Source organism: Ascaphus truei, chromosome 22 (assembly GCF_040206685.1).
Source record: "Ascaphus truei isolate aAscTru1 chromosome 22, aAscTru1.hap1, whole genome shotgun sequence".
Classification (NCBI taxonomy): Eukaryota; Metazoa; Chordata; class Amphibia; order Anura; family Ascaphidae; genus Ascaphus; species Ascaphus truei.
In genome coordinates, this window is record NC_134504.1 from 12756655 (window position 1) to 12782699 (window position 26045).

The 26045-nt window shown below is 48.1% G+C and overlaps 2 protein-coding genes across 4 annotated transcripts in view; one reads left to right on the forward strand and one right to left on the reverse strand.

The window, feature by feature from the left end:
- Positions 1-17543, forward strand: part of PGS1 (phosphatidylglycerophosphate synthase 1) — a 29858-nt gene extending 12315 nt beyond the window's left edge. For 2 of the 3 annotated variants that reach the window (XM_075580018.1, XM_075580016.1), the window contains exons 2-10: positions 7818-8016; positions 8265-8342; positions 8647-8734; positions 9055-9244; positions 9485-9663; positions 10681-11190; positions 13821-13969; positions 15466-15601; positions 17124-17543. In XM_075580018.1, the coding sequence (XP_075436133.1) occupies positions 7818-8016; positions 8265-8342; positions 8647-8734; positions 9055-9244; positions 9485-9663; positions 10681-11190; positions 13821-13969; positions 15466-15585 (1513 nt within the window). In that variant the 3' untranslated portion in view covers positions 15586-15601; positions 17124-17543. The remainder of the gene's footprint in view (positions 1-7817; positions 8017-8264; positions 8343-8646; positions 8735-9054; positions 9245-9484; positions 9664-10680; positions 11191-13820; positions 13970-15465; positions 15602-17123) is intronic. The other variant, XM_075580017.1, reaches the window with a different exon arrangement.
- Positions 16968-26045, reverse strand: part of DNAH17 (dynein axonemal heavy chain 17) — a 110153-nt gene continuing 101075 nt past the window's right edge. Inside the window, exons 69-81 of the mRNA XM_075580015.1 lie at positions 24805-24975; positions 24563-24685; positions 23299-23492; positions 23056-23204; positions 21900-22027; positions 21340-21567; positions 20793-20984; positions 20316-20495; positions 19807-19989; positions 19246-19428; positions 18518-18661; positions 17638-17863; positions 16968-17305 (exon numbers count right to left, since the gene is read on the reverse strand). Coding sequence (XP_075436130.1) covers positions 17058-17305; positions 17638-17863; positions 18518-18661; positions 19246-19428; positions 19807-19989; positions 20316-20495; positions 20793-20984; positions 21340-21567; positions 21900-22027; positions 23056-23204; positions 23299-23492; positions 24563-24685; positions 24805-24975 — 2349 coding nt within the window. The 3' untranslated portion in view covers positions 16968-17057. The remainder of the gene's footprint in view (positions 17306-17637; positions 17864-18517; positions 18662-19245; positions 19429-19806; positions 19990-20315; positions 20496-20792; positions 20985-21339; positions 21568-21899; positions 22028-23055; positions 23205-23298; positions 23493-24562; positions 24686-24804; positions 24976-26045) is intronic.

The window sequence follows — 26045 nt, forward strand, 5'->3', positions numbered from 1 at the left end:
AAAACTCTGGATTAAAAAATAATGGTGTCATCCCTGATCTATCAAGACTGAGCTTCGAGATCTTTTTATTTCTGTTCCACAAACTCAGATTGTGAGAGAGAGGGCAAACAACCACTTGCTTTTTTGGGGGGAAATCCTAGGGAACCACAGAATTGATATCCATTCCAGTGGGGCCAGCAGTTCCGCCTCCAGCTCCACCCATCTCTTACTTCCTGTCTCTGAGTGCCAGGCTAGTATCTGGCTAAATTGAGCTGCTTTATAATAGAGTAGGCATGGTAAAGCTAGTCCTCCCTTCCGTCTGGGTTGGCTGAGAATGGTCCTGGCCACTCTAGGGCTCTTATTATTCCAAATAAAGGACTTCATGTGGGATTGTAAATCTTGATGTTCTCGTGGTGGGACCGGAATGGGGAGAGTGAGGAACAGATATAACATTCTAGGAAGAAGTTTAATCTTAATTGAGTTAATTCTGCCAATCCGGGAAATATGGTGGTTGGACCATCGGGCCAGGTCATTTTTGAGAGACCTGAGGAGGCCTGGGAAATTTGCGTTATACAGGGATAAATAATCGTTTGTCAGGAAAATACCTAAAAACTTCAGGGATTTACTGCACCATTTAAAATCAAAATTGTCTGAGATTAATTTGACTGTTTTAGGCAGGTTAATATTTAATGCCTCGGACTTATTGCCATTGATTTTAAAGCCCGAGAGACTACTCAAGTACCCAAGTTCCTGGAACAGATTTGGGAGTGATCTAAGTGGCGTAGCCAGAGTCAGAAGTGCGTCGTCCGCGAACTGAGCTATTTTATATTGTTTGCCCCGACCAGAGATACCCTCTATATTAGTATTATTTCTGACATGGCTAGCCATTGGTTCGAGGGCGAACAGCAGAGGGGATAATGGGCATCCTTGTCTAGTATCTCCTTTTGATTGAGAAGACCTCTGAAGCTATTCCTGAGCATAGTACCCTGGCCGACGGATACGTATACAGAGCCAAAATACCGGAAGAATCGGTCTCTGAAGCAAATTTTTTTTATAGTACCTCCCATGTATACCCAGTCCAATGCCTTTTCTGTGTCTAAAGATAGTACGAGAGACTGAATATTTGATTGTTTGGCATGAGCTTTCAGGTCGATCGTTCTCCTCGTATTGTCTGCTGCCTGTCTCCACCGGACAAAACCTACTTGGTCCAGGTGGGCCAAACCAGGCAATACTTTGTTGAGGCGGTTGGTGCAAATTTTTGAGAAGATCTTCATGTCTACATTTATCAGAGATATCGGCCGGTAGCTGGCGCAGCATGCGGGATCTTTCCCTGCTTTAGGAATGAGGCATATGTGAGCTTGTAACATCGTGCTCGGAAAATCTGCACCGTCTAGTATGGAGTTAAATAGCTTTTGTAGATGGGGAATAAGGAGATGGGTGAATTTTTAAAAAAATATAAATTTGAACACCCATCTGGGCCAGTGGATTTGTTTGGCTTCACCTCCACTATCTCTTCTGGCGTGATTAGTTTGTTTAGATTGTCTTGCTCGTGCTCAGGAGTAGTGGGTAGCCCTGACTCGGGTAAACATTTTTCCTTTCCATAGTTCTGGGATTTGGTTACTTTTTTACCATCATATAGCTTACTATAGAAAGAGTGGAACTCTCTGGCATGTTTAACCGGGTTAGATGTTGGTTCGAATTTTGTGAATATTTGACAGGGGTTGTTTGTTTCTATGGCGATATGCCAACAAAGTCAGGTTTTTTTGCCTTCTGAAAATATTTTTGTTTTGTCCAAGTCATCTTTCTTTCAGCCGCCTCGGACAGGCAAGTATTAAGTTCCCCTCTGCGGGTCGCCAGCTCTCTCAAAAGCTTTTTAGAAGGGTTGTTTTTGTGAGATTGCTCAAGATTTGTAGTTATTGTGTTCGACTTGTCTATTTTAGCTTGTCTCACTTTTTTTTTTCTGTTTGCCGCTATTTCAATTAGTTTGCCTCGTAGGACAGCCTTATGGGCTTCCCAGATAAATGACTGGTTTGGGACACTCCCAGCATTGAAAAAGAAATAATCCATCATTTCTTTCTCCACTGTCTCTGCTATTTCGGGGATCTTGATCATCCACTCATTGAGTCTCCAGAATCTAAATGGTGGGGGAGCTGTCAAATCTCTAAGTGTTGCCTCCACTGGAGCATTGTCGGACCACATTATATTTTTTGTGTGTGATGAGTGTACTTGGGTGAGTAGGGGGGACGAGATAAAAAATATAGTCTAATCTGGTGTAGACCCCATGGGGGGCTGAGTAAAATGTGTAATCTTTACACTTGGGGTTTAGCTCTCTCCACACATCGACCAGGCCAAACACCCTGAGATATTCTATGAGTTTCAGATGGTCGGCCGGCCTTTGGGACACCTGGCTCTGTGGCATTGGGGCTGCCCTGTTTAGTTTTTTGGAAGGAAACGACGCACTCTGCACAGCGCCACTTCGGGGATGCTTTACCTCCAAAATGGCTATCTCTCACCCTTTCCTGGAGGCGCGGCTCTCAGGATCGGTCTCCCCGTGTCCCCGTCCACTCCCAGCGAGTCGCGGCGCCGGGCCCGCAGCCCCCCGCTTCCTCCTTTTCAAGCGCGGGTCGGCGACATCTTGGTTTGCCGGACCCGGCTCTTCTCTGGTTTCTAGCTGCTGATTGCCTGTTTCTCAGGGATTTTGATCACCGGGGAGGGCCACCGCCTCTGCCCGATCCTCTGCCACCTTTATGGCTGTATTTTTAATAGCTGCGAATGGGTTTTTACCGCTGTTACCGGGCTCTGGGGCTCGGAGCTCAGGCGCTGCACGGCTGACTCGCTCAGTGTTTGGCCATGCGCCCCTTGGAGAAGTTTAAGTAGATTGTACATGTAAAGTCTCATTTGAACGCGTCATGGAGTACTGTACGCTCAGGTGCCAACCACTGGCAAAATGTGGATGGGGTGAATACTTTTGCAAACCGTTGTGTATTTATCTCCCTCTCTATCTATAGTGGGTCTTTGCACAGGACACAGGCCAGCAAAACTTTTATTTACATTGTGAGCTGAATGTTCAGTGGGGACGGGCCTGGTTATTCCCTGTCATTCACTGTATCACGACTCTAGCTTTAGGAGCATCGCTCAGTGTGCATGGGGCAGGTAATTCCTTGTATCGCTGGGTATCCTGCCCGGGGTGTATGAGCATCGCTCAGTGTGTATGGGGCAGGTAATTCCTGGTATCTCTGGGTATCCTGCCCGGGGTGTAGGAGCATCGCTCAGTGTGTATGGGGCAGGTAATTCCTGGTATCGCTGGGTATCCTGCCCGGGGTGTAGGAGCATCGCTCAGTGTGTGTGGGGCAGGTAATTCCTGGTATCGCTGGGTATCCTGCCCGGGGTGTAGGAGCATCGCTCCGTGTGTATGGGGCAGGTAATTCCTGGTATCGCTGGGTATCCTGCCCGGGGTGTATGAGCATCGCTCAGTGTGCATGGGGCAGGTAATTCCTGGTATCGCTGGGTATCCTGCCCGGGGTGTATGAGCATCGCTCAGTGTGTATGGGGCAGGTAATTCCTAGTATCGCTGGGTATCCTGCCCGGGGTGTAGGAGCATCGCTCAGTGTGTATGGGGCAGGTAATTCCTGGTATCGCTGGGTATCCTGCCCGGGGTGTAGGAGCATCGCTCAGTGTGTATGGGGCAGGTAATTCCTGGTATCGCTGGGTATCCTGCCCGTGGTGTAGGAGCATCGCTCAGTGTGTGTGGGGCAGGTAATTCCTTGTATCGCTGGGTATCCTGCCCGGGGTGTAGGAGCATCGCTCAGTGTGTATGGGGCAGGTAATTCCTGGTATCGCTGGGTATCCTGCCCGGGGTGTAGGAGCATCGCCCAGTGTGTATGGGGCAGGTAATTCCTGGTATCGCTGGGTATCCTGCCCGGGGTGTAGGAGCATCGCTCAGTGTGTATGGGGCAGGTAATTCCTGGTATCGCTGGGTATCCTGCCCGGGGTGTAGGAGCATCGCTCAGTGTGTATGGGGCAGGTAATTCCTGGTATCGCTGGGTATCCTGCCCGGGGTGTATGAGCATCGCTCAGTGTGTATGGGGCAGGTAATTCCTGGTATCGCTGGGTATCCTGCCCGGGGTGTAGGAGCATCGCTCAGTGTGTATGGGGCAGGTAATTCCTGGTATCGCTGGGTATCCTGCCCGGGGTGTAGGAGCATCGCTCAGTGTGTATGGGGCAGGTAATTCCTGGTATCGCTGGGTATCCTGCCCGGGGTGTAGGAGCATCGCTCAGTGTGTGTGGGGCAGGTAATTCCTTGTATCGCTGGGTATCCTGCCCGGGGTGTAGGAGCATCGCTCAGTGTGTATGGGGCAGGTAATTCCTGGTATCGCTGGGTATCCTGCCCGGGGTGTAGGAGCATCGCTCAGTGTGTGTGGGGCAGGTAATTCCTGGTATCGCTGGGTATCCTGCCCGGGGTGTAGGAGCATCGCCCAGTGTGTATGGGGCAGGTAATTCCTGGTATCGCTGGGTATCCTGCCCGGGGTGTAGGAGCATCGCTCAGTGTGTATGGGGCAGGTAATTCCTGGTATCGCTGGGTATCCTGCCCGGGGTGTAGGAGCATCGCTCAGTGTGTGTGGGGCAGGTAATTCCTTGTATCGCTGGGTATCCTGCCCGGGGTGTAGGAGCATCGCTCAGTGTGTATGGGGCAGGTAATTCCTGGTATCGCTGGGTATCCTGCCCGGGGTGTAGGAGCATCGCTCAGTGTGTGTGGGGCAGGTAATTCCTGGTATCGCTGGGTATCCTGCCCGGGGTGTAGGAGCATCGCTCAGTGTGCATGGGGCAGGTAATTCCTTGCATCGCTGGGTATTCCAGCAGCTCTGGGTGTAGGAGCATCGCTCAGTGGTAACAGTGGATATGACTGCAGTGTGTGTGTGTGTTCCTGATAGTTGTGACTCAGCCTTATTGCAGTGACCTTACTAACAAACACCAGAACTTCTGGGAATTTTGGCTTTGTCTGGCTTTCTTGTAAGGAACCCGTTAAAAATTCTTCATTGTCAGCAATCAAACTGTTGAAATCTTGATGCTTGTTATTTGTACTTGAACGCTCTTTCCCAGTATTGTTCCTCCCCAGAAATACATCTCCGCTGTGTATCCCCCCCCACGAGCATGTTCTGATTCTGTTTCTTGTTACTAACACAGATCCCGGATACCCAGATAACTTCTGCAAATCTCAAGGTTCAGTTTCGTTTGCAAAGAAATTATTCCTGATTTCCAATTTCCCCATTCTTTCCACTTCTTTTTCTTCTCTCCAACAACTAATTTCATCCTGCTCCAGTGTTTCAGGCCGGATTACATGTCTGGGGTTTTTCAATATCGCTAATTTTGTGAGTTTTGTGCGAACTGCTTTATAACAAGTCTGATCACTGTAATTTTGGGTTCGCTGCAGAATTCATTAGTGTGATATATTGTGTAAGGCACGTTGTCAGCTGTATCAGAATTAGTGTGATATACAGGCATACCCCGCATTAACGTACGCAATGGGACCGGAGCATGTATGTAAAGCGAAAATGTACTTAAAGTGAAGCACTCCCTTTTCCCCACTTATCGATGCATGTACTGTACTGCAATCATCATATACGTGCATAACTGATGTAAATAACGCATGTGTAATAGGATCTAGTCTCCCCGCTTGCGCACAGCTTTGGTACAGGTAGGGAGCCGGTATCGCTGTTCAGGACGTGCTGACAGGCGCATGCGGGAGCTGCCTTTTGCCTATTGGGCGATATGTCCTTACTCGCGAGTGTACTTAAAGTGAGTGTCCTTAAACCGGGGTACACCTGTACTGTGTACGGCAGGGGGGCGCAAACTTTTTTCCCTGCGCCCCCCTGACGACTGTCCCCTCACTCCCGCGCCCCCCCCCCAACCCCAACTTACCCGCGCTCCGGCGTAATGACGTTACGTTGCCATAGCAACGTGACGTCACATGACCTCGCAGCGTCATTTTGACGCCGCGTTGCCATGGCGCCGCAGGGAGGAAGCCGCCGGAGCCACGGTAAGTTAGGTTTACAGAGGCCCTGCAGCTCCCCCGGCACTTAATTTAAGTGCCTTCGGGAAGCGCACGGGGCCTCTGTAAACCCTGCGCCCCCCGTCGGCAGTGTCGCGCCCCCCCTGGGGGTCGCGCCCCACAGTTTGCGCACCGATGGTGTACGGCACGGTGTGAGCTGTATCAGGATTAGTGTGATATATTGTGTACAGCACAGTGTGAGCAGTATCAGGATTAGTGTGTGATACTGTGTACGGCACAGTGTGAGCAGTATCAGGATTAGTGTGATATATTGTGTACAGCACAGTGTGAGCAGTATCAGGATTAGTGTGTGATACTGTGTACGGCACAGTGTGAGCAGTATCAGGATTAGTGTGTGATACTGTGTACAGCACAGTGTGAGCAGTATCAGGATTAGTGTGTGATACTGTGTACGGCACAGTGTGAGCAGTATCAGGATTAGTGTGTGATACTGTGTACAGCACAGTGTGAGCAGTATCAGGATTAGTGTGTGATACTGTGTACGGCACAGTGTGAGCAGTATCAGGATTAGTGTGATATATTGTGTACAGCACAGTGTGAGCAGTATCAGGATTAGTGTGTGATACTGTGTACGGCACAGTGTGAGCAGTATCAGGATTAGGAAACGGTGACTGAGACTCACTAAACTCCAATAAGGTATCTGAGCTTGATCCCACATTAAATACCATTAACTTGAATGGCAGATGATTTGGGATTCTGATCTGATATTCCTTATCACAGTTTAGTGAATCTGCCCCATTGTGGGGGATGTTTTAGAAGTAATAAAACCCTTTTCACGGCTTTAATCACAGGGTCTGCTCCTTGTGACCTTGGCCAAGTCACTTTCTCTCCCTGTGCTTCAGGGACCCCAAAAAATGAGATTGTAATGCTCCTTAACACAAGGACTGTTCATGTTGAGTCTTCAAAATACTATGTCCAGAGAATCAGAGTAATAACATCCGTCTACCCAGATCTCCTCCAGAGAAGGCCCGAAGTGTGTATTCTTCCTCTCGCTGCGTCAGTTCCTCCTTTCTCTCCGCTCGCTTTCTGAGAAGCTGGTCACAGTTGTGGAAGTGATTGCCTTGGCGAGAGAAAACCACCAGGAATTCCCAACACCAAATCCCCGCTTCTCTCCTCCTCCTCCTCCTCCTCCTCCTCCTCGCAGTGACTTCACTGGGAATCTCCCAAACTTCTCTTCTTCCAAAATTCTGCAATTCTGAGAAAAGTCCAAGAATACGGCTTTAACCCTGAAGAAGGTTCTAGTTTATTTCCCCCTCCTGGTTTTGTACTTATTGATATTTGTACATATTTTGAGCTGTGCTAGTTGTAGCTCCAAGGACCCCCTGTTCTCAAGCTGCTAACTGTTTTGTAATTGCCAGTATTTCAGCTCTGATTAGGGGGGATACATGCCTCATCGGGGGCTTTTGACATTGCACATTCCCATTGGTTGACTGCAGGCCTCAACGTAGAAAATAGAGTCTCCGGGGAATACCCTGGTTCTAGTTGGGTAAAACAAAATCGGTAACATGGGCAGGATTGCTGCTTTAAAGACAGTGTTTTGTGATCCGTTTCTTCCCTTAACCAATCTCTCCGAGTTTCTATATACCTCCAGCTTCCCAAAGACCTTTCTCCTTGTATCTTCAGAAAGTGGGTGTGCTGTGTGCCATGCTCATTCCTGCTCTCAGTAATAGCCAGCTGGAGGATCCTTAATCCTTGTACGGGGTTCTGTCAGTGTTTTGGGGGGTGTTAGACATGAGCTGAGGGGGCTCTCTCTCTCCCCCTCCCCCAGGACTCCTCTGCTGCTCCTGGCCCCGCTTGTGGCTCCCACCGTCCCTCGGGTCCCTGCCCAGACGCCCCCTCTCAGATACCTTTCCCCTCGGGGGGCTCATCGCTTCCAATGGATTGGCAATCTGGTGCCAGAGTTCGGGATCTCCAGCTCCTGCGTGAAGGTGCTGTCCTCGCCCTCCGAATTCTACCAGGTTATGAAGGTATGAGGGGAGGGGGAGGGTACAGATGGGCAGGGGCAGAGGCCAGGTGCTTGGGGAGGTGGTGTGGGAAGAGGCCAGGTGGAAGTGTGTATGAAATGCATGTATGAGCGTTGTCTGATTTAGTAGTTATTAGTAACATGATGCAAGATGTGATCGCTGCCATCTCCCATGCTGTGTAACGTGGCTGGACGCTCAGTACTGATATTACCGGCAGCGCTGCCTCACTCTCACTGTTCCTCTCCTCTCAGGCACAGGTGAAGACGGCCAGGAAGCGTATTGTAATGGCATCGCTGTACCTGGGGACCGGCCCCATGGAGCAGGAGCTGGTGAGCTGTGGGGTGGGCAGTGAGGGGGGGGGGGGGTGCAGTGACATTTGGGAGGGACTGGGGACATTCTGCATCTTTAGTTTGATCAGTTAACAAATCTTGTCCATTGTATAATTTCATTAGAAACAAATGGCAGAAAAAGGTGCCTCCTCCCCTTATAGGAAGAGTTACTTCTTGCTGTCACTACCTTTCTGTTCTGATGCTAATTATATAATGTATCGGGCACCGTAAGAACTGAGCGCTCGTTAGAATTAGTTTGCGCTGATTGGAGCTCCCTGTGATCACCTCCCCTTCTCCTCCTCAGGTGGATTCCATCGAGGAGATTCTTCGCTGCCCGGAGTCCTCTGACCTTCATGTCTCAATTCTGCTTGATTTCACCAGGGGATCCCGGGGTCAGTGACCGCTCCACTCACTAAGGTCAATGGGACACCACCCTCTTCTGTGATAGGAGGGAGGCTGAAGCCTGATTGGTAGTCGGTGACGCACCCTCTTATCACATAAGAAGATGACACAACCTGTTTTAAACAATGTGTGCGTAGGTTTCAGGTTGATATGTGAGGTTTATTTTCTTTGAGATGTGGGTGAATGGAACACGATAAAGAGCCGTTTAGTTCTGCACACCCATTGTACATCACTGGCGACCCTTGTGGGGGCGACGGACATGTAACCCTGTGTGTGATCCTTTTTGTATCCTCTCCGTCGTCCCACACAGGCAGGAAGAACTCCCGCACCATGCTGCTCCCTCTGCTGCGCAGATATCCAGGCCGCATGCGCGTCTCCCTCTTCCACACCCCGAATCTGCGCGGCCTCCTGCGGCTCTTGACCCCGGAGAGGTTTAACGAGACCATCGGTCTGCAGCACATGAAGGTTTATCTGTTTGACGACACCGTGATCCTTAGCGGGTGAGCAGATATGACGCTTTGCAATGTGCTATTGTGAGGGTTTCTGGATGCAGAACAAAAAGTACAGCAAACACAACAACATGAAGCTGGAGAGAAGCATATTGGTCAGGAAACACGGGGGTACAAGCGTTACTAATAGGCCCCACACACCACCCAGATTTTTGCAGTCAGCTGACATCCAAGAACTGCAAAGCGCGAGCGGTTTCAGCAATTTCCGGTTTGTGCTGTGATTTGTTTCAGAGCGAATCTGAGCGACTCGTATTTCACCAACCGGCAGGACCGATACGTGGTGCTCCAGGGCTGCCCTGAGGTGGCGGATTTCTTCAGTGAGCTGGTGGGAGCCGTCGGAGACGTTTCTCTGCAGCTGCAGCCGGATGACACGGTGCAGATGGAAGAGGGGATGTTGCACCCATACCTAGGTGAGATGCTTCTCCTGCCGGGCGTCTCACGCTGCTAGATCAGGAGACTAAGGCTGCGGCGCAGAGAGGGCGCAAGCGTTCAATCGGCTTCTGCTGCAGGCAGCGGGGAGAAGCCATCTGTGTCCTGCATGCACAGGAGACGGGGAGGCGTGTCGGGGGGTGGGGGCGTGACTGTGACATCACGAAGCTGAGGGCGAACCGCTCACGTGACCTGGCCGCCGCAAGTGAAAACAGATTTTTATGTTTCCTCCTGCATCGCCGGCGCCTCTGCTCCCGTGTGCTCTATACACAGCCTCATAGAGGCACATCTATGTGATCGCGCCGCGCGCGTGCGCCCTCCTCCATCACCATGGCCGCAGCCTAATTGTCCTGCCGGGCGTCTCGTGCCGCTAGATCAGAACTGGAGACTAATTGTCCTGCCGGGATGCTCGCACTTCGTGATAGTAACAAATAGCGGGGTACTCCAAATTCTTGATGCAAAGCAATCATGTTTATTGTGGAAGGTTCAGAAACTGAACGATGAGTATGTTTTGGTCCTCTAGGCCTCGGGCAATAACAACTTTGAGATGAAGGAACCATCTAATGTGACTATTAAGAAATGTTACAAACATATTGTTTTCAAAAACATCCTGGAAAATTACAGAGAGAGAGTGATTTACCCAAGAGTGTAAGTGGGCAAGGCAGGAAGTGAACCAGCAAACCATTCGAAGCCAACACCTTAACCACTACACCACACCTTCTCTTTGGAGTTTGGGTTCTCTGCAGTTCTGATAATTTCATGTTTTCATTTATTATAGTGGGGGTTTTCCTTGTGTGAATAAATAAATAAAAATCGGCACGCATATAAATGTTACTGTTATCTGCAATCATTATTCTCATTAAGTCCGGAACACCAGCAATAAGGTTTTAAATGCCGTTGTTTTCTTTTATGCAAAAGTGCAAGTTTCTAGTGAAGCTCTCGCAGGCAGTGTGGGCGCTATACAGTGTTATATACAATGTCCTCCACTTGTGTGACAGGTGCTACTTTTGCAGGTGACAAGGCAGAGTATTGTGATGCGGCCAATAAGAGAGTTATGGGGGTGATAGAGTCTGCGAGGCATAGGCAGTGCGAGAAGCACAGCGCCAGCTTCCGGAGCGGGCAGCCTGCCCCTGCTAATGAGCCTCCAGATACCTGGCTCTATCCCCTGGTGCAGATGAAGCCGTTTGGGATTCAGATAGACGAGCTGGTTACAGAGACACTTCTGACAGAGGCCGAGAGGGGAGACCATCTTCATCTGACCACTGGCTACTTCAACCTCACGCAGGGCTACATGGACCTCTTGTTGGGCACAAGGGCCAACTACAACATCTTGCTGGCTGCACCCGAGGTCAACGGATTCTTTGGGGCCAGGGGCATCGCAGGCGCTATCCCAGCTGCTTACGTCTACATAGAGCGGCAGTTTTACAGAAAGGTCTGTAAGCTTGGACAGCAGCACCGGATCAAATTGAAGGAGTACTGCAGAGACCACTGGACATTCCACGCCAAAGGTAAGAACGCGCCCCTCCTGCCCACCACAGGGACGACGGTTGTAGCCGGGATTTGTACGCCTGTTATAGAAACTATTCTTTTTTTTTTTAAACGTCCTTGGTCTCTCATCTGGTCATCGGTTAATAGAGGTAGGTGGAAGGTGACACTTAGAGGTAAGCGAGACCCTCTTATTGCATATGAGGTAGATGAGGGACCAACATTAACTTCTACATCAACATGTCCGCTCCCAAACAAACATCATTGGTAGAAGAGCTTGGCATGTGGGTACATGCTGATTACTGGAATGAGCTGTAGGGATATATTGTGTTATGGTAAATAAGTCGGTTTTGGGGAATGTGACTCCTGATTGTGATTCATTATATAAATATATCTACCCCCCTTCACAGCTGGGTTTCTCCCCCCCTCCCCGTTCACAGCTCCGTTCCCCCCCTCCTTCACAGCTGCGGTCTCCCCTCCCCGCACCCCATATCACTCTCCACCCCCCCCCTGCACCCCACATTACTCTCCACCCCCCCTGCACCCCACATTACTCTCCACCCCCCCTGCACCCCACATTACTCTCCACCCCCCCTGCACCCCACATCACTCCAGCCCCTCTGCACTCCACATCAGTCTCTCCTCCTGCACCTCACATCACTCCCCCCCTGCACCCCACATCACTCTCCCCTCCCAGTACCTGACATCACAGTCCCCTCCCTGCATGACCCCCGTCCCCGGCGCTCTCCTCCCCCGGCGCTCCCGCGGTTAAGGCGGTGAGTCGGGAGGCAGTGCGGCAGCTATGTGTGAGGCGGCGGGTGACACGGGAGCTGGCGTGCGCTCCCTCCTGTGCCAGGCACTCGTGCTCTCCCTCCCCTCCCCCCCGGTCCCTGTTGCTCCCGCGGGTGAGGCGGTGAGTTGAGAGGCAGTGCGGCGGGTGATACGGGACCTGGCCCTCGTTCCCCCCCCTCCCGGCGCTCCCGCAGGAGGCAGCGGGTGATGCGGGAGCCGGCGGGAGGGTGTAGGGTGTGAGGGGCGGCGGGTTGAGGTGAGGCGGCGTGCTGGGAGGTGTGAGGGGCGGCAGCCGGGTGTGGGTGGTGTGACTGTCACGCCCTGCTGTGACGTCAGCCCAACCGCAGGCCAATGAGCTGTGGCTGTCCGCCGGCCAATCACAGGGGGCACAAGTACACACACAAACATTATTTCAGATATATATATCTCCTACGCTCTCTCTCATAGAGATGATATAGATCTAGTTAGGGATCGATATATTATAGAGAGGTAAATATGTCTATATACAGTAGGGCCCTGCTTTACGGCGTTCCGCTCATACAGCGTTTCCCAATGTATACCCATATTCATTAGGTTTGGTGCTTCCGTTTTTACAGCGATTTTCGGCATGACGCACTCAGCAGCTGAGTATCCGGCTGTCACTAAGCAACCGTTTTAGTGCGTGCGCAACTCCTTGTCAGATGCCTTTTGTCAGCGAAACAATCGTGTTACAGCGCTGCATCTCTGTTTTCAAAGGTACAATACGGTAGGGCCCCGCTTTATGGCGGCGGCCTGGAACGGAAACCGCCATATGAGCGGGGCCCTACTGTATAGTGGTTTGCAAAAGTATTCACCCTCTACCAATAATGTCACGAGACTTTGAATTACAAATATTGTATGCACTTTTTTTAAACTATTTTTTATTGAACTAGTGTGTGTGTGTGTGTGTGTGTGTGTGTGTGTGTGTGTGTGTGTGTGTGTGTGTGTGTGTGTGTGTGTGTGTGTGTGTGTACATACACACGTGTCAAAAAGAAAAGGTAGAAATAATAGCAGATTACATCAGTGGTAATAGCATACATTGGTATAATGTGAAAAATTATGTTCCTGTTTGTGTGATCGGAATAAATAAAGTATTAAAACTTTAAAAAAAAAGTGTAACCATAGGAAATAAATATACAGGCAAGTGCACACGTCATATGAAGCTTATACAGAGTGAGTCGGTGTGTGCGAGTCTGTGTGTCAGAGCGCACTTCACTTGGGATCCTAATGAAGAACGGTGTCTGTGTAGATAAGTAATTTGAGTGGCAGAGATTGGTACAGATGAGTGATGCGTTATCTCCTATAGTAAGAAGGCAAGTCAGGGCCCGCTCTGCTAACTCCTCTCTGTGTCATGATGTAGGTGAGATCTGGGCTCAAATGATTGGCAAAAGGAAGAACAAAGTACCTTTTCTCTTGTTTTCTTTGATAAACTGAAACTCGGCTCACGTATTCCGAGCTGTGGAACTGGCCGGACCTGCCGAGCAGCAGTGACCGTAACTCCGATATGTTTTTATTCTGCCAGGAAACCCACTGTGTGTGTGTGTGTGTGTGTGTGTGTGTGTGTGTGCGCGCCCTGATATGGTGCATTATTCACACATGTAGACTGGGGAATTTGACTTTACATTGTGTCAAATACATCGTTTTTTTTAATCCGATTTGTATATTTGATGCACGGGAAATCAGAACTCTGCATTTCAGAGCTGTAGTTTTTGTTATACACACACCTATACATGTGTGCAAAGTATAGATCTTTATATATGTATATTTCGCTCTCAAATACATAAACCTGGTTATAGCTGCATGGTTTGATCTCATTTTGATGAGGCCTGATTTCTCTCTCTAGGTCTGTGGCTATACCCCGCGGGTACTAACCTGCCCTGCCTCACTCTCATTGGCTCTCCAAACTTCGGGTACAGATCAGTTCACCGGGATCTGGAAACACAAATCGCCATTGTGACGGATCAGGCGGCATTGCAGCAGCAGCTGCACCAGGTTTGTTTATTCTGTGGCTAATATTTACCCCCCTCGCTTACTGAGGGGGCAGGGGTTAATGTTTGTGAGCTGTCCCTGTTATTTCTATTTTAAGAGGCTGTGGTTTTGTCATCACTGAGGTCTCTGCGTGAGCGAGGAAACCCCCATCCCCCCTTCTGACAGCCAAATTACAGTTGGTGTCATAGAAATCAGCCACTTCTCTCAAAGAAGAGCAGGGACTGCTAGGAAAGCAGAACACCCAGCGATACAAGTGACGAGAATGTGATGTTACTACAAAGAGCTGGAACCCCCAGCCTCCTCACAGAAGACTCTCTGTCCGTCACGTGTCTCTTAATGTGGCACTGGGTATTGGTGATTAAGATTATGAGAAATGAATGCCAGGAAATGTATCGGTCAGAATGGGAAATTTCTGGTTTTCAGTTAGTGACCATCTGTGGAACACGGATTACCAAGTAGCTGTTGCCCCTCTTAGCTCGTAACGCCGCACTGTGACCTCTGATCTCAGTAGAGGGGTGGTCACACCCCGGATTTAGACTTCGGACACCTTGCATCAGCTTCTTCATATTTTTAACAACGTAATTAAGGGGCCATTAGTAAAATAAATGTGAATAACAGATGGTGAGAATTGGTATTCTCAGTTATACAAGATGTGAGATTTTGTAATAAAAGTTTTGACAAAACTCAGTTATTGTAAAATAAGTAAATGGGTTAGTGTCAAGTTCCTCCTGCGTGATACGAGGGTCAGACGCATGCGCGCTCCGTCTTCGCAGAACAAAACCCTCTTATTGTGAAAAATATATTGAATTCTTCAATTAGCAGAAATGCGGGTCTCATTGTAAATGTTCTGCGTGGGCAGGAGATTGCATGTTTCTTATTCCAGTTTAATCCCTTTTCCTCTCCTCATGAAGATTTATCGTAAACCCGGTAAGCCTTTATTGTGGCCAATGCTACTTTGCACACCTGATCTGGTTTCAGTTCCTGATGTTTGCGGTGATTAGAACTTCCTCATGCTACGCACTGCATGGTACTTACTGCTACTCACGTGCTTCTCATCGCAAGGTGAAGAAGCTTCTCTTAGCAGCTGTGCGTGTAGCTTCTGCTTAAGGTGATATTCAGGGGGCTTTTGCCTCGTGGCTCAGCAATGATGTAATGTTATGCAGTGCCACGCAGCGTGGCAGTTCAGGGTATATATATATATATATATAGGCAATACGATACCGCACGTGGACGAATATCAGAGGCAGCACTCCAGATGGTTATTAAAAATAAAGTATTTATTCAACAAGACATCATTCCAACGTTTCGGTCCTCAAACGGGACCTTTGTCAAGAGTGCTGCCTCTGATATTCGTCCACGTGCGGTATCGTTTGGCTTATCTTTCTGTACAGGATTTGCACCCACTTTTTTAGTTATTTACACGGAGTGCCAAGGGTTTATATATATATATATCCACTTTCCTACCTCTTCTTACTCCAATGCATTGTTTTCTCTTAAAGGAGCAGCACCAGCTTTACAAGCTGTCGGGTGATGTGACTCTCGCTACCTTTCAGCACCAAAGCCGCTATGTGAAGCTGTGGGTGAAGCTGGTCACTCCGCTGATAAAGAACTTCTTCTGAAAACCTGCAGCTTCTGGTCAGTTGTTATTCAATATGTGTGTCTGACTATAAGGCATAGCTTATAGTGCAGGAGCGCATGGAGTCACGCGCGTGCACTATAGCCGTCCCGATAGAGCTGCTGTATTTTGTTTGCGCCGTCGCACACACTATAATCACAGCCTAACAGTTGCTGTGGGTGTACTAGTCTTGGTGGTCAGCGTGAGGCCTTCCATCACAGGAGTACAATCTGTGTCCTTAACTCCTGCAATGCCAGGCGTGTCCCTATGCAAAAAAATTATTTTCACACTGTCCTCATGCGTAAAACATTTATCCCAAACTAGCCCAAGGTCCGCTGCATGCAAACACTCGTAGCCCAATGCAATCTCTAGTTTGCGATAAACTATTTGCATTTGAGCAGTTATTTTTCATTTCAGAACTGAAGGGGTTAAGTTTGTGTGCTACAGCGAATGCTTATAGAAAATTGCAATGTGTGTAAGATAATTGCACGCAGGAGTGAGTGTAATTAACCTCAGGCAATCAGTCCCTGATCGCCAAACACTGTTCGGTCTTTGAAACGGGGCATTTTTGGAGTACTTGGTCCGATTTTGGTTTTTCCTTTAAATGTTGTTGCACGGAATCAGACGAACGCTCGGCGAGCTTTCTCACAGAACGCTGCAGGGTTCGTTATCCCTCTGTGCCCCTAGCTGCCACTCTCTGACATGTCACTTTAGTTTAACGTATTTCACAATCTCGTAGCCAGAAAGGAAGGAAGGACTGACACAGAATTACTGCTTTTACTAAGCGCTTGTACGAGCAGAGACTATATCTGCTCTGACTCATGTGATTTCTGCTACGTAGATAATTAGTGGTCTTGTGTTTAATTCTTCTTGAATAGATTTCTTTACATTTCCCCCTCCTTACTACGTCTGTAAAAGCTTTCGGCAGAAACGGCAGCGCTTGCGTCAGGATTCCTATCGGTGTAACAATCACTGGTAGAGCAATCCCGATGAAATAGGAAGTTAGAAATCGTGCTGTGGGTAAGGTGGCTGTCGGGTCACTGGTGTCATGTAAATTCCAAAGAATTGCATTATTTGGGGCTTTAAACATGATGTGATTCTAAGATTTCTTGGTCTGGGTCACTCCCTTTGGCAACAGATGAGGAAGAGCCACATTTTGTTTTCTTTAATCTCTGTGAGACTATAGACTGGGGGTCAGGCTAACGTTCAGTCTTTGTATTGCATATTATGTGCATTCATCATATTTATATAACACTAGCACACATGTATGTAATAGTGCTGATAATATCCTGATTAAAACATGGTGTGTGGCAATGATTTAAAGCGTCTCTAATCCTCTAACAAAAGCTGCATCTTTTAACAGTCCAAAATCACCAGACTACCCTGTTATTTCCAAATAAACAGACAACATTTTAATATGGACAACAGGCATCTGAAAATGAAAAGCCCGATGTAAACATGCGGTATTAGCTGAGGCTAGACCTGCAGCAGCAGGGCCACGGCAGCAATGACCCACTTATCTGACTTCTCCTTTGTCTTCAGGTTGAAGGTCCAGACGTAGGTGGGGCCGCGGCTCCGGGTTTTGTACACAGGACACTCGTACATGTTCTTGCTCTCTTGACGATCCACTGGGATGGCTTTGATGACGATGACTGGCATTGAAGGAGTTAACTCTTTCAAACGTGCGTCTACGATGACCCCGCTCTGCATGTCCCAGCGCGCACCTGCGTCGGACACAAGATAGCTCTATACGTCCTCCCTCCTTGCCAGTGCCACGTGGCCCCGATGAACTATTTCTGCAAATATTTACCCTGCAAACTCTGTATGTACAACTAACTTATTTTATTTCAAGCTATTTAACTCGGGGGGGGGGGGGGGGGGGGCAGTTTTATTTGAACAAGAGACAATAAAAAAAATATAACACTGATTGTGTATACAGTAAGTTGTATGTGGTTTAGCAGATGTGCCGGACATTGCTGTAATGTTTCTGATAATCCTAGCCCAGTTAGGGGCAGTGTTTATTTGCCATTTTCGAGCCCGTGGTGGTTGTACATACCTTCCATAAAGAGTCCGTGCACGTACGCTCCCTCCCGGGGAGGGCTGGTTATGTCCTCTCGGTTTTTCTTGGTCACCTCCACAGCGAGACACATCTTGTCCAGTGGCCATTCATTCTTCCTTGCCATAGACTGCATGATGGCTGTGAGAAAGGACTGGGGGTTGAAAAACCCTGCAAGCCAAACTGTGTTGGGCAACGCAAAGTCTGCCGTCCAGGCTTCCAGCTCCTGCGGAACAAGAAACTCCGGACACTGAGCAATTACTAACCTGTGTTAAACACCTGAAGGTACAGTGGAGATGATGCATGCGCACACTATGGGAGGTAGGTGGGGTACTTAGCTGCCGGTGCGTGGCAATCGGGGTGCTCCTAGGATCCCAGTAGCAGTCAGCGTTGAAAGAAGAAGCCAGCACACAGACTTAGCCTTGTAAAAGGCTGTACTGCACAGCCGAAACGTCGGAAAACATGGGACAATAAAGCATAACTGCTTAAGTCCGTGTGCTGGCTTCTTCTTTAAACACCTGAAGGTCCATTCACGAACTCATTCAATTACTTAGCACCATTTACCAAATCGGAGCCTTGCTGTGGTCGTAGCCCAAACCGTGATGTTAAACAGGTGCAATGCATACTACCATTCTTAGTACCAAGTCGTATTCCTAACACAAGCTACACATTATCTACCCCAAAAAGCGATCCTGCAGAGAACACGGGGAAGGTTTTCGGGTGGCCTGATTTCCTGATCTGGTTTCTGCATGTTGGTAGCATTAGAAAATAAAGACTCCTCATTATGTGACGACACAGGAGCAGACATGTGGCTGTGCATGTACTGCTTTTATCAGTCACACTGGTGAAATGGATCCCAAATACAGTTCTGGTGACTTACCCTTATTCGAAGCAAGAGATCCGTATACCAGGCGGCCAGGCCCAGCAGAGAGGGGTATGCTCGGTCTGCCCACGTCTCTGGCACGTTGTCATAGAAGAGAGCGCTGGATAAATCTTCCATGTCTGGGGTAATGGTGAGCTCTCCCTGTTAAAACATTACGCACATGGAATGACTCAAACAGCACTCTCAGCTCCTAGCTCAGGAGTAGTGACCCATCAAGACGTTACAGTGCCAATGTGTCTAAGCCCTGATCCTGAGCACGTGTAACACTCGGGATGTTTTCCCTTTTGCTCTGACATATTTACATTACCTGGCTGCTTAAGTAAAGAGGGAGAGGATTTCCATATGAGAAAGCTGCTGTAATAAGAAAGTATGACTAGTATGTGCATGTAAATATTAATAAGAACGTGTCGGGGAAACGCAGCACATTGTGTCCTGCAGGATGTGAGGGGTTGGAAATTAGTTTTGGAGTTGCTAGGTTAAGTCACAAAGGTCCGGTTACCATTAGCACATGAATGCTGTTTGTTCTATAACAGGAGTGGCCAACTCCAGTCCTCAAGGGCCACAAACAGGCCAGGTTTTCAGGATATACCTGCTTCAGAGAAAGACTGAGCCACCTGTGCTGAAGCCGGGATATTAAAACCTGGCCTGTTGGTGGCCCTTGAGTACTGACGTTGGCCACTCCTGTTCTATAATAAGACCCGTGCTGCCCCCTCCTGGGCACTTACCTTCAAGCCCAAATTCAGCTCTTTCAGAGAGCGGCGGATTTCTGTGATCAGAAGGTTCATTCTCTGACACTCCTGGAACGCCACCACTACATAAGGTGTTTTGTCCAACGCTTTTGCCATAATCTCGCCCATATTAAACATTTCCGGGAGCTTCTCAATAATTTCATCGAGCACTTGTTTCACCTACAACAACATAACACGTTTCAAAGCCTCAACAAGGACCAAAACAAGCGTCCTCACCACCTCCTCCAAACGGCCTCTAACTACGTGGGGTACAAGCTTTTAAAAAGAAATGTAAATATACCCCATAGGTATGTGAATCACCGCCCTTTAGGTAAGTGTGCGAAAGCAGAGAGGAGCATATTATAGGCACTTTGCATGGGTCACAGTTCAGATGACTGCATCCTTATCCTGCATGTTTATGTAAATAATGCAGGCGATGAAGTGACAGGAGACTGGGAGCCGGGCACGGAGGGCAGCGTTTTATGAAGTGTGAGAGTGATGGTGGGATATGTTTGTGCGCCTGAATGCTCCTGTACATGACGACGTGAGATTTGTTACCTTGTCCTCGCGAGACACCCCTGCGCCGCCGCCTCCTTGCGTCTCTTGTGCCTGCATCTCTAGGACTGTGCGGAACAGCTTCTCCGAGGTCACGGTGAGGAACCCGATCTCCGCGTTGGGGTGAAGCCCGTACAGATAGGGGCTCTCTGCAGGGAGGTTCTCATCAATGTACTCGTGATACCCCTACAGGGAAACATCACCCCGCTAAATAAATACATGACAGATCTGCAGAGGACTCTGTTAAAAGGCTATTTTTAATAACAGGGCATCCAACTATTGAATTGAGCTATTTATAAACTCCTAGCGAAGGAGAACTTGCATCATGAAGCTTACAGTAAATCTCACCAGAACAGGTTCGGTGAGAATAACCGTTATTATTTTAGCTCTGCCCTGTGGTGACACTGTTTCTGGGACAGCTAGTGAGTTATCACACGTGCAAGTGGTTATTAACCCATTCTATTCGGTAAACTGTTCCAGCATTGAAGAGGTGTCATGGCATTACTTCCTACCTTGTAGTCAGAGTTAGGGGGTACCGGGAATCCAGGGGCCAGTGCAAGCTCCCCCTCCAGCATATCTGGCCGGATATATAACCTCAGGTATGTTCTGCAGAGCCTGCGGTCCCAGTCGTCCGTGATGTGTCCCCCGTACATGATCTCCCCAAAGAGATATCGCAAGTCATCCCACGGCACCTGTGCAGGGAGGGAAGGAAATTACTTTAAAAAAAAAACCTATTTCTGCTGATGTCACATTTTATACTAGAGATCTACTTGTTTCATTGCAGGAAATGGCAGCTGTCAAATCTAACGGTAAATAATGACATTTCTGCCTAATACTGTGTGGCAAATATGTCTGACAAACGTGCCGGCAGCAGCCAGGACGAAAGGAAAGTCGGGAATCCCTTTATAAACCGTACAAGTTCTAGGAGTGAAGAGAGGCGTGTGCCCAGCCGCTGCTCTAGAAGAGAAGCGGTGTCTGGAATATGTTACCTTGGGGTTTCCCTCTAGATAATTGTACAGCACGTTGACGGAGATGGTCAGGTCTCCGTTGTTGAAAGGATAACTTCTGTTCCAGCCCTGAGACCCAAACTTCCTTCTCTCGGCCACCACGGCGTGAAAGTAACAGAGAGCAAAGAGTATGCACTTGAACTCTGATTCCCGGGCGCACATCTCCAAGGTGTCCTGTAGCACAGGAAAGTGTCACTTCGTATGCACAAACGCCGCACTATCACAAGCACAGGCATTACATGCAAACACTTGTAAAGCTGGGTGTTGTTTTGTGTTGCAGATGAGTATTTGCCAAACAGGCTATAACCTATATATCTTAATTATCACAATCCTCTCTCTCTCTATGTGTGGTCTTCAGATGAGCCACTACTCTAGGAATGCACATTGGAGAACCTCACATGCTCACTTCTCTCTAAACCTCGGAAACCTGTAGTGAAGTTCTGACCGCTTTCTATTGAGAATATATCAAATGTTTTGGAGTGCATTGAAGGTGGCCACTGCGGGCAGGTGTGAGTGGAAAAGTTCATACCTGATTGAAGAGGTCCAAGGCTTTATGGAGGTTGGCTTGCATGCCGGCGGGAGGCTCATTGGTTATTTTGATGGCGTTTTCCAGCAGCCCTTGAGGAATGACGTGATCCGCGGCGCTGGGGGCGGGTTCAGCGCTCATGTATACGCGGTAGTTCTCGTGGCTGCCGGCCATGTTCTGCTCCACCTTCTTATCCAGCGTGCCCAGCCACCGCGCCACCAGGTGAATGTTCTGCTCGGAAACACCGCTCATTTTTCAGCATTGTTATTAAGTCTTTCATTGTACCTTGCGCAGTCAGCTCTGACAATTAACCGTGTACAAGGGCAATGTAAACTTAACCCCTTCAGCACTGATAAATAGCTGTCCCATTCAGCGCTGACGGGGTTAATGGCCCACTTTTACTGAGCGGTATAGTCACAAGTCTATGCTCAATTAGGCCGCTCACCCAGCGTTGGTGCTGCTACACATGTTATATGCTGTAGACTCTGAAGGGTTAATGCAATAGAACAGGGAGTCTAAAAACGACAAGGGGCCTGTCAGACAGACATTGGATCTTTGTGTACCTGGAGAATTACCCAGTGCCCTTCCTCTGCTGCCACGTTCAGAGCATGTTCAGCCACCACCTCCTGCCCCTGCCCCAGAGACACGTTGTGAAACTTGCCATTGTCTATAGTAAAGCCGAGCTTTTTACCTTGGGAACAAATTAGAAGAAAGCAAGACAATGACTGACCTAGAACAGCCTGAGGTCTAACACTGTGACTGACCTAGAACAGACTGAGGTCTAACACTATGACTGGCCTAGAACAGACTGAGGTCTAACACTGTGACTGACCTAGAACAGACTGAGGTCTAACACTATGACTGGCCTAGAACAGACTGAGGTCTAACACTGTGACTGACCTAGAACAGACTGAGGTCTAACACTGTGACTGACCTAGAACAGACTGAGGTCTAACACTGTGACTGACCTAGAACAGACTGAGGTCTAACACTATGACTGGCCTAGAACAGACTGAGGTCTAACACTATGGCCTAGAACAGACTGAGGTCTAACACTATGACTGGCCTAGAACAGACTGAGGTCTTAAGAGAAGTCACATTCACAATATCTAGTTGTGGATGTAGTTTATGGTTTTCACTCCTTGATAAAGAATATAACCGAAGTAAAGCAGAGCTGGGAATGGAAATGAATAGGTAATATCTGTGCATGGTTATATTAAATACAAATCCCACTTGTGGTGCATTTGCACGTCTCATACATGCATGTCACCCTGTCTGTCCCCCTTATCGCTTAGCAAACAGTGTAATGTCTGGTTATAATAAAGCAGATAATCTATGATCATCAGCCTTAAGGACCTCAGTGCATTTCATGTAAAGAAATTGCATCCACAGACGTTTTCATGATCACTCTGTGCATCTGATAAATATGTTGTGATTAGAACTGTGTATAACACTGTATTATACAAAGTGTTTCATCTTTCCTGTTTGGAAACGATTGCAATGCAACGTACAGAGCTGTCGAAAACTCTAAGGTCTCTTGTTCATAGGCACTATTGCAATGCATAGAGCAAATGTGAGGGAACACACCTGCAGGGCTTGTACACACGATTAAATCCTGTGCAGAACTCCCTTGTAAGTTACAATGTAATAAAACTAAACTGTTGCAATAAATGTCTTGCGTCACAAGTATGAAGCATGTAACCTCTGAAACGAACATACCCAACGCTTCCACATCTTTCAAAGGGTCAACACCAGGGGACAGGATGAAGAATATAGGGGTGGCCATGCTGCTTTCTTCATAAGACTTGGCAAATTCTACACTCCGGCCTTCTACATACTGGGCTCCCAGCTTCTCCTCTACAAAATGTCTGTTCCAATACAATGCACATAATGATGAGTTTGTGTGTGACTAATATTAAAGGGGGGAGAGGGGAGGAATGTCACATTTGCCGGACAATGTACCTGATTGCATATGTCATTCTGTCCGGTCTCAGGCATCGCATCATACACAGCTTCTGCAGTGAGCTTTTATTTTTCCACTCCTTGGGGAACGTCTCCTTCTCTGGTGCTTCTAACTCTACAAACTTTTTCCACCTCTTGGCCGAGCCCTCTATATCACTGTCTAAATGCTTGAACTCATCCATGTCAGAGAGAGCCTTGAAGTTTCAGTAAAACACATTAGAAACATACTGTACTTTTTCTGCGTCTTTGACCAGCGCAGTTTAAGAGAAACAGAAAAAAAATAAATCTACCCTGAGAACCAATTCTGTGAAACATGTTGCAGTAATATGTCCTTTGCAAACACAGTCCAAGAAATAGATGACCGAAAGAATAGGAAAAGAGCAGAGAGGAACGGGTGTTCCCATTTCCAACAACTGGAGGTGGTCTCATTACTCATAAACTGCCCAAGCCAACCCATGGGAGAGAGTGCCAAGCCAACCCATGGGAGAGAGTGCCAAGCCAACCCATGGGAGAGAGTGCCAAGCCAACTCATGGGAGAGTGCCAACCCAACCTGCGGGGGAGAGTCCCTAGCCAACCCATGGGAGAGAGTGCCAAGCCAACTCATGGGAGAGAGTGCCAACCCAACCTGCGGGGGAGAGTCCCTAGCCAACCCATGGGAGAGAGTGCCAAGCCAACCCATGGGAGAGAGTGCCAAGCCAACCCATGGGAGAGTGCCAAGCCAACTCATGGGACAGTCCCAAGCCAACCAATGGGAGAGAGTCCCAAGCCAACCTGCGGGGGAGAGTCCCTAGCCAACCCATTGGAGAGAGTGCCAAGCTAACCTGCAGGAGAGAGTGCCAAGCCAACCTGCGGGGGGAGAGTCCCAAGCCAACCCGTGGGAGAGCATGCCAAGCCAACCCGCGGGGGAGAGTGCCAAGCCAACTCATGGGAGAGAGTGCCAAGCCAACCTGCGGGGGAGAGACCCTAGCCAACCCATGGGAGAGAGTGCCAAGCCAACCTGCGGGGGAGAATCCCAAGCCAACCCGTGGGAGAGCATGCCAAGCCAACCCGCGGGGGGAGAGTGCCAAGCCAACCCATGGGAGAGAGTGCCAAGCAAACCTGCAGGAGAGTGCCAAGCCAACCTGCGGGGGAATGTTTCGGGCATGCCATTACTTCCTGTGATTGAACATGGCCTTAAACAATTCAAAACTCGGGCTGCCCTGTCTCACTACAATATTATACATTTTGGATTTATCACACGGAGGTCTCTTGTCTCTGACTAACCTTAATTCCACCCCATCCTTGGTGTGACAGAAAGTCTAATGGGGATACAACTCCGGCTTTAAATGGGAAGCGCAGGAGAAAGTCCAACTCTGATTGGTTAATCTCTTTCTTCATTAGTAAAACCTGCAATTACACCAGAACAAACACATCCCATAATTACTGATGCTCGCAGTATTTGTTATCAAACCGCACCAGGACTTGGTTTCCAGAGGACAGGCCCAAGACGCGCCCCCTGTGTTTACCTGAAACACAACCTGTGCTGTGAAGATGAGTTTATCCTTCTCAAAAAGGCCCCTGGACGTGTAAATGAAAACAGAGGACGTGATTTCGTCTGTTAAATTGACCACCCTGTCCTTCACTTCTTCAGCAGCGGTGGCGCGGAGAATGGCTCTTTCAAACACTACGCTGAAGGCCTTGGGTACAAAAGAAAGCACTTGATGATTCAGTTAGACAACACTGGAGAGCCATTACAGTAATTCATGCAGATTAGTATAAAATATCCACTAATTACTGTGAGATGGAGTAATGGCAGAAGGAAATTAGGCAATAAGCTAAGAGCATATCGTGTGACTCAATCATTTAATTAAATCAAGATAATAGAATGTTCTGATTATAATGATACATTATACAAGTATAAATGTAAAACAAAGGTATGTTAACACAATAATAAAGTACAATATAACTCGGTAGGAATCGGCACTATAAAGAAGAATATGTACGCAGCGATGCGAGGCGACCAAAGGGTCCCTCCCATAAGACCCTCAAGGTAAGTATCTAACACAATGTGGTGGGAGCCGCACTCCGTGAGAACGGGCCGGTTACAAGTCAGAAACAGCAAATATTTGACTGCATTGTCCTCCTGTTTTTGGCGAGTTTTTCTTCTCGTTGCCCACCCCTGGGCCACCTGTTATAGTACCAGCCTTTTCATTCGTGGTTTCTTTTTGTTTATTCATATCTTTGTCTTGGAGCTAAAGATAAGTAACTCTCCCTCCCCCACATTTCTCTTGTTTATGCGTTGGCTCTTTTTTGTTTTATTTGAGCTCTGTGATTTATTATTGTGCCCATGTTGGTGTTACATATGTCATGTATTGTGTGCACCTTTTGAGTAAATATATAAATATATATATATATATATATTTTTGCTTATATCCGGTATTGTTTTCATTGAGTGCGGGTTATATTTCGATGAAGTATTAAACATTAATGACGACGCTGCTTTCCCAGGAACATTAAAGCAGCTATTCAATTCAGAGTCGACGCACAGGCCAAGTAAGCAGGGCTATATTTGGCTGTACACAATGCAGCACTGTAATTACTGTCATCACTGAGTCACTATTTACATGGAACCTCTATTACCAATTAGCCCAACATACTATTATCAGTTTGCGAGAAAAGGGCGAGGTGCCTGTCATGGAGGATTACAGGGTGATTGATCGCTGCTATATAGATAGAATTCTATATGGATATATATATAAATATATAT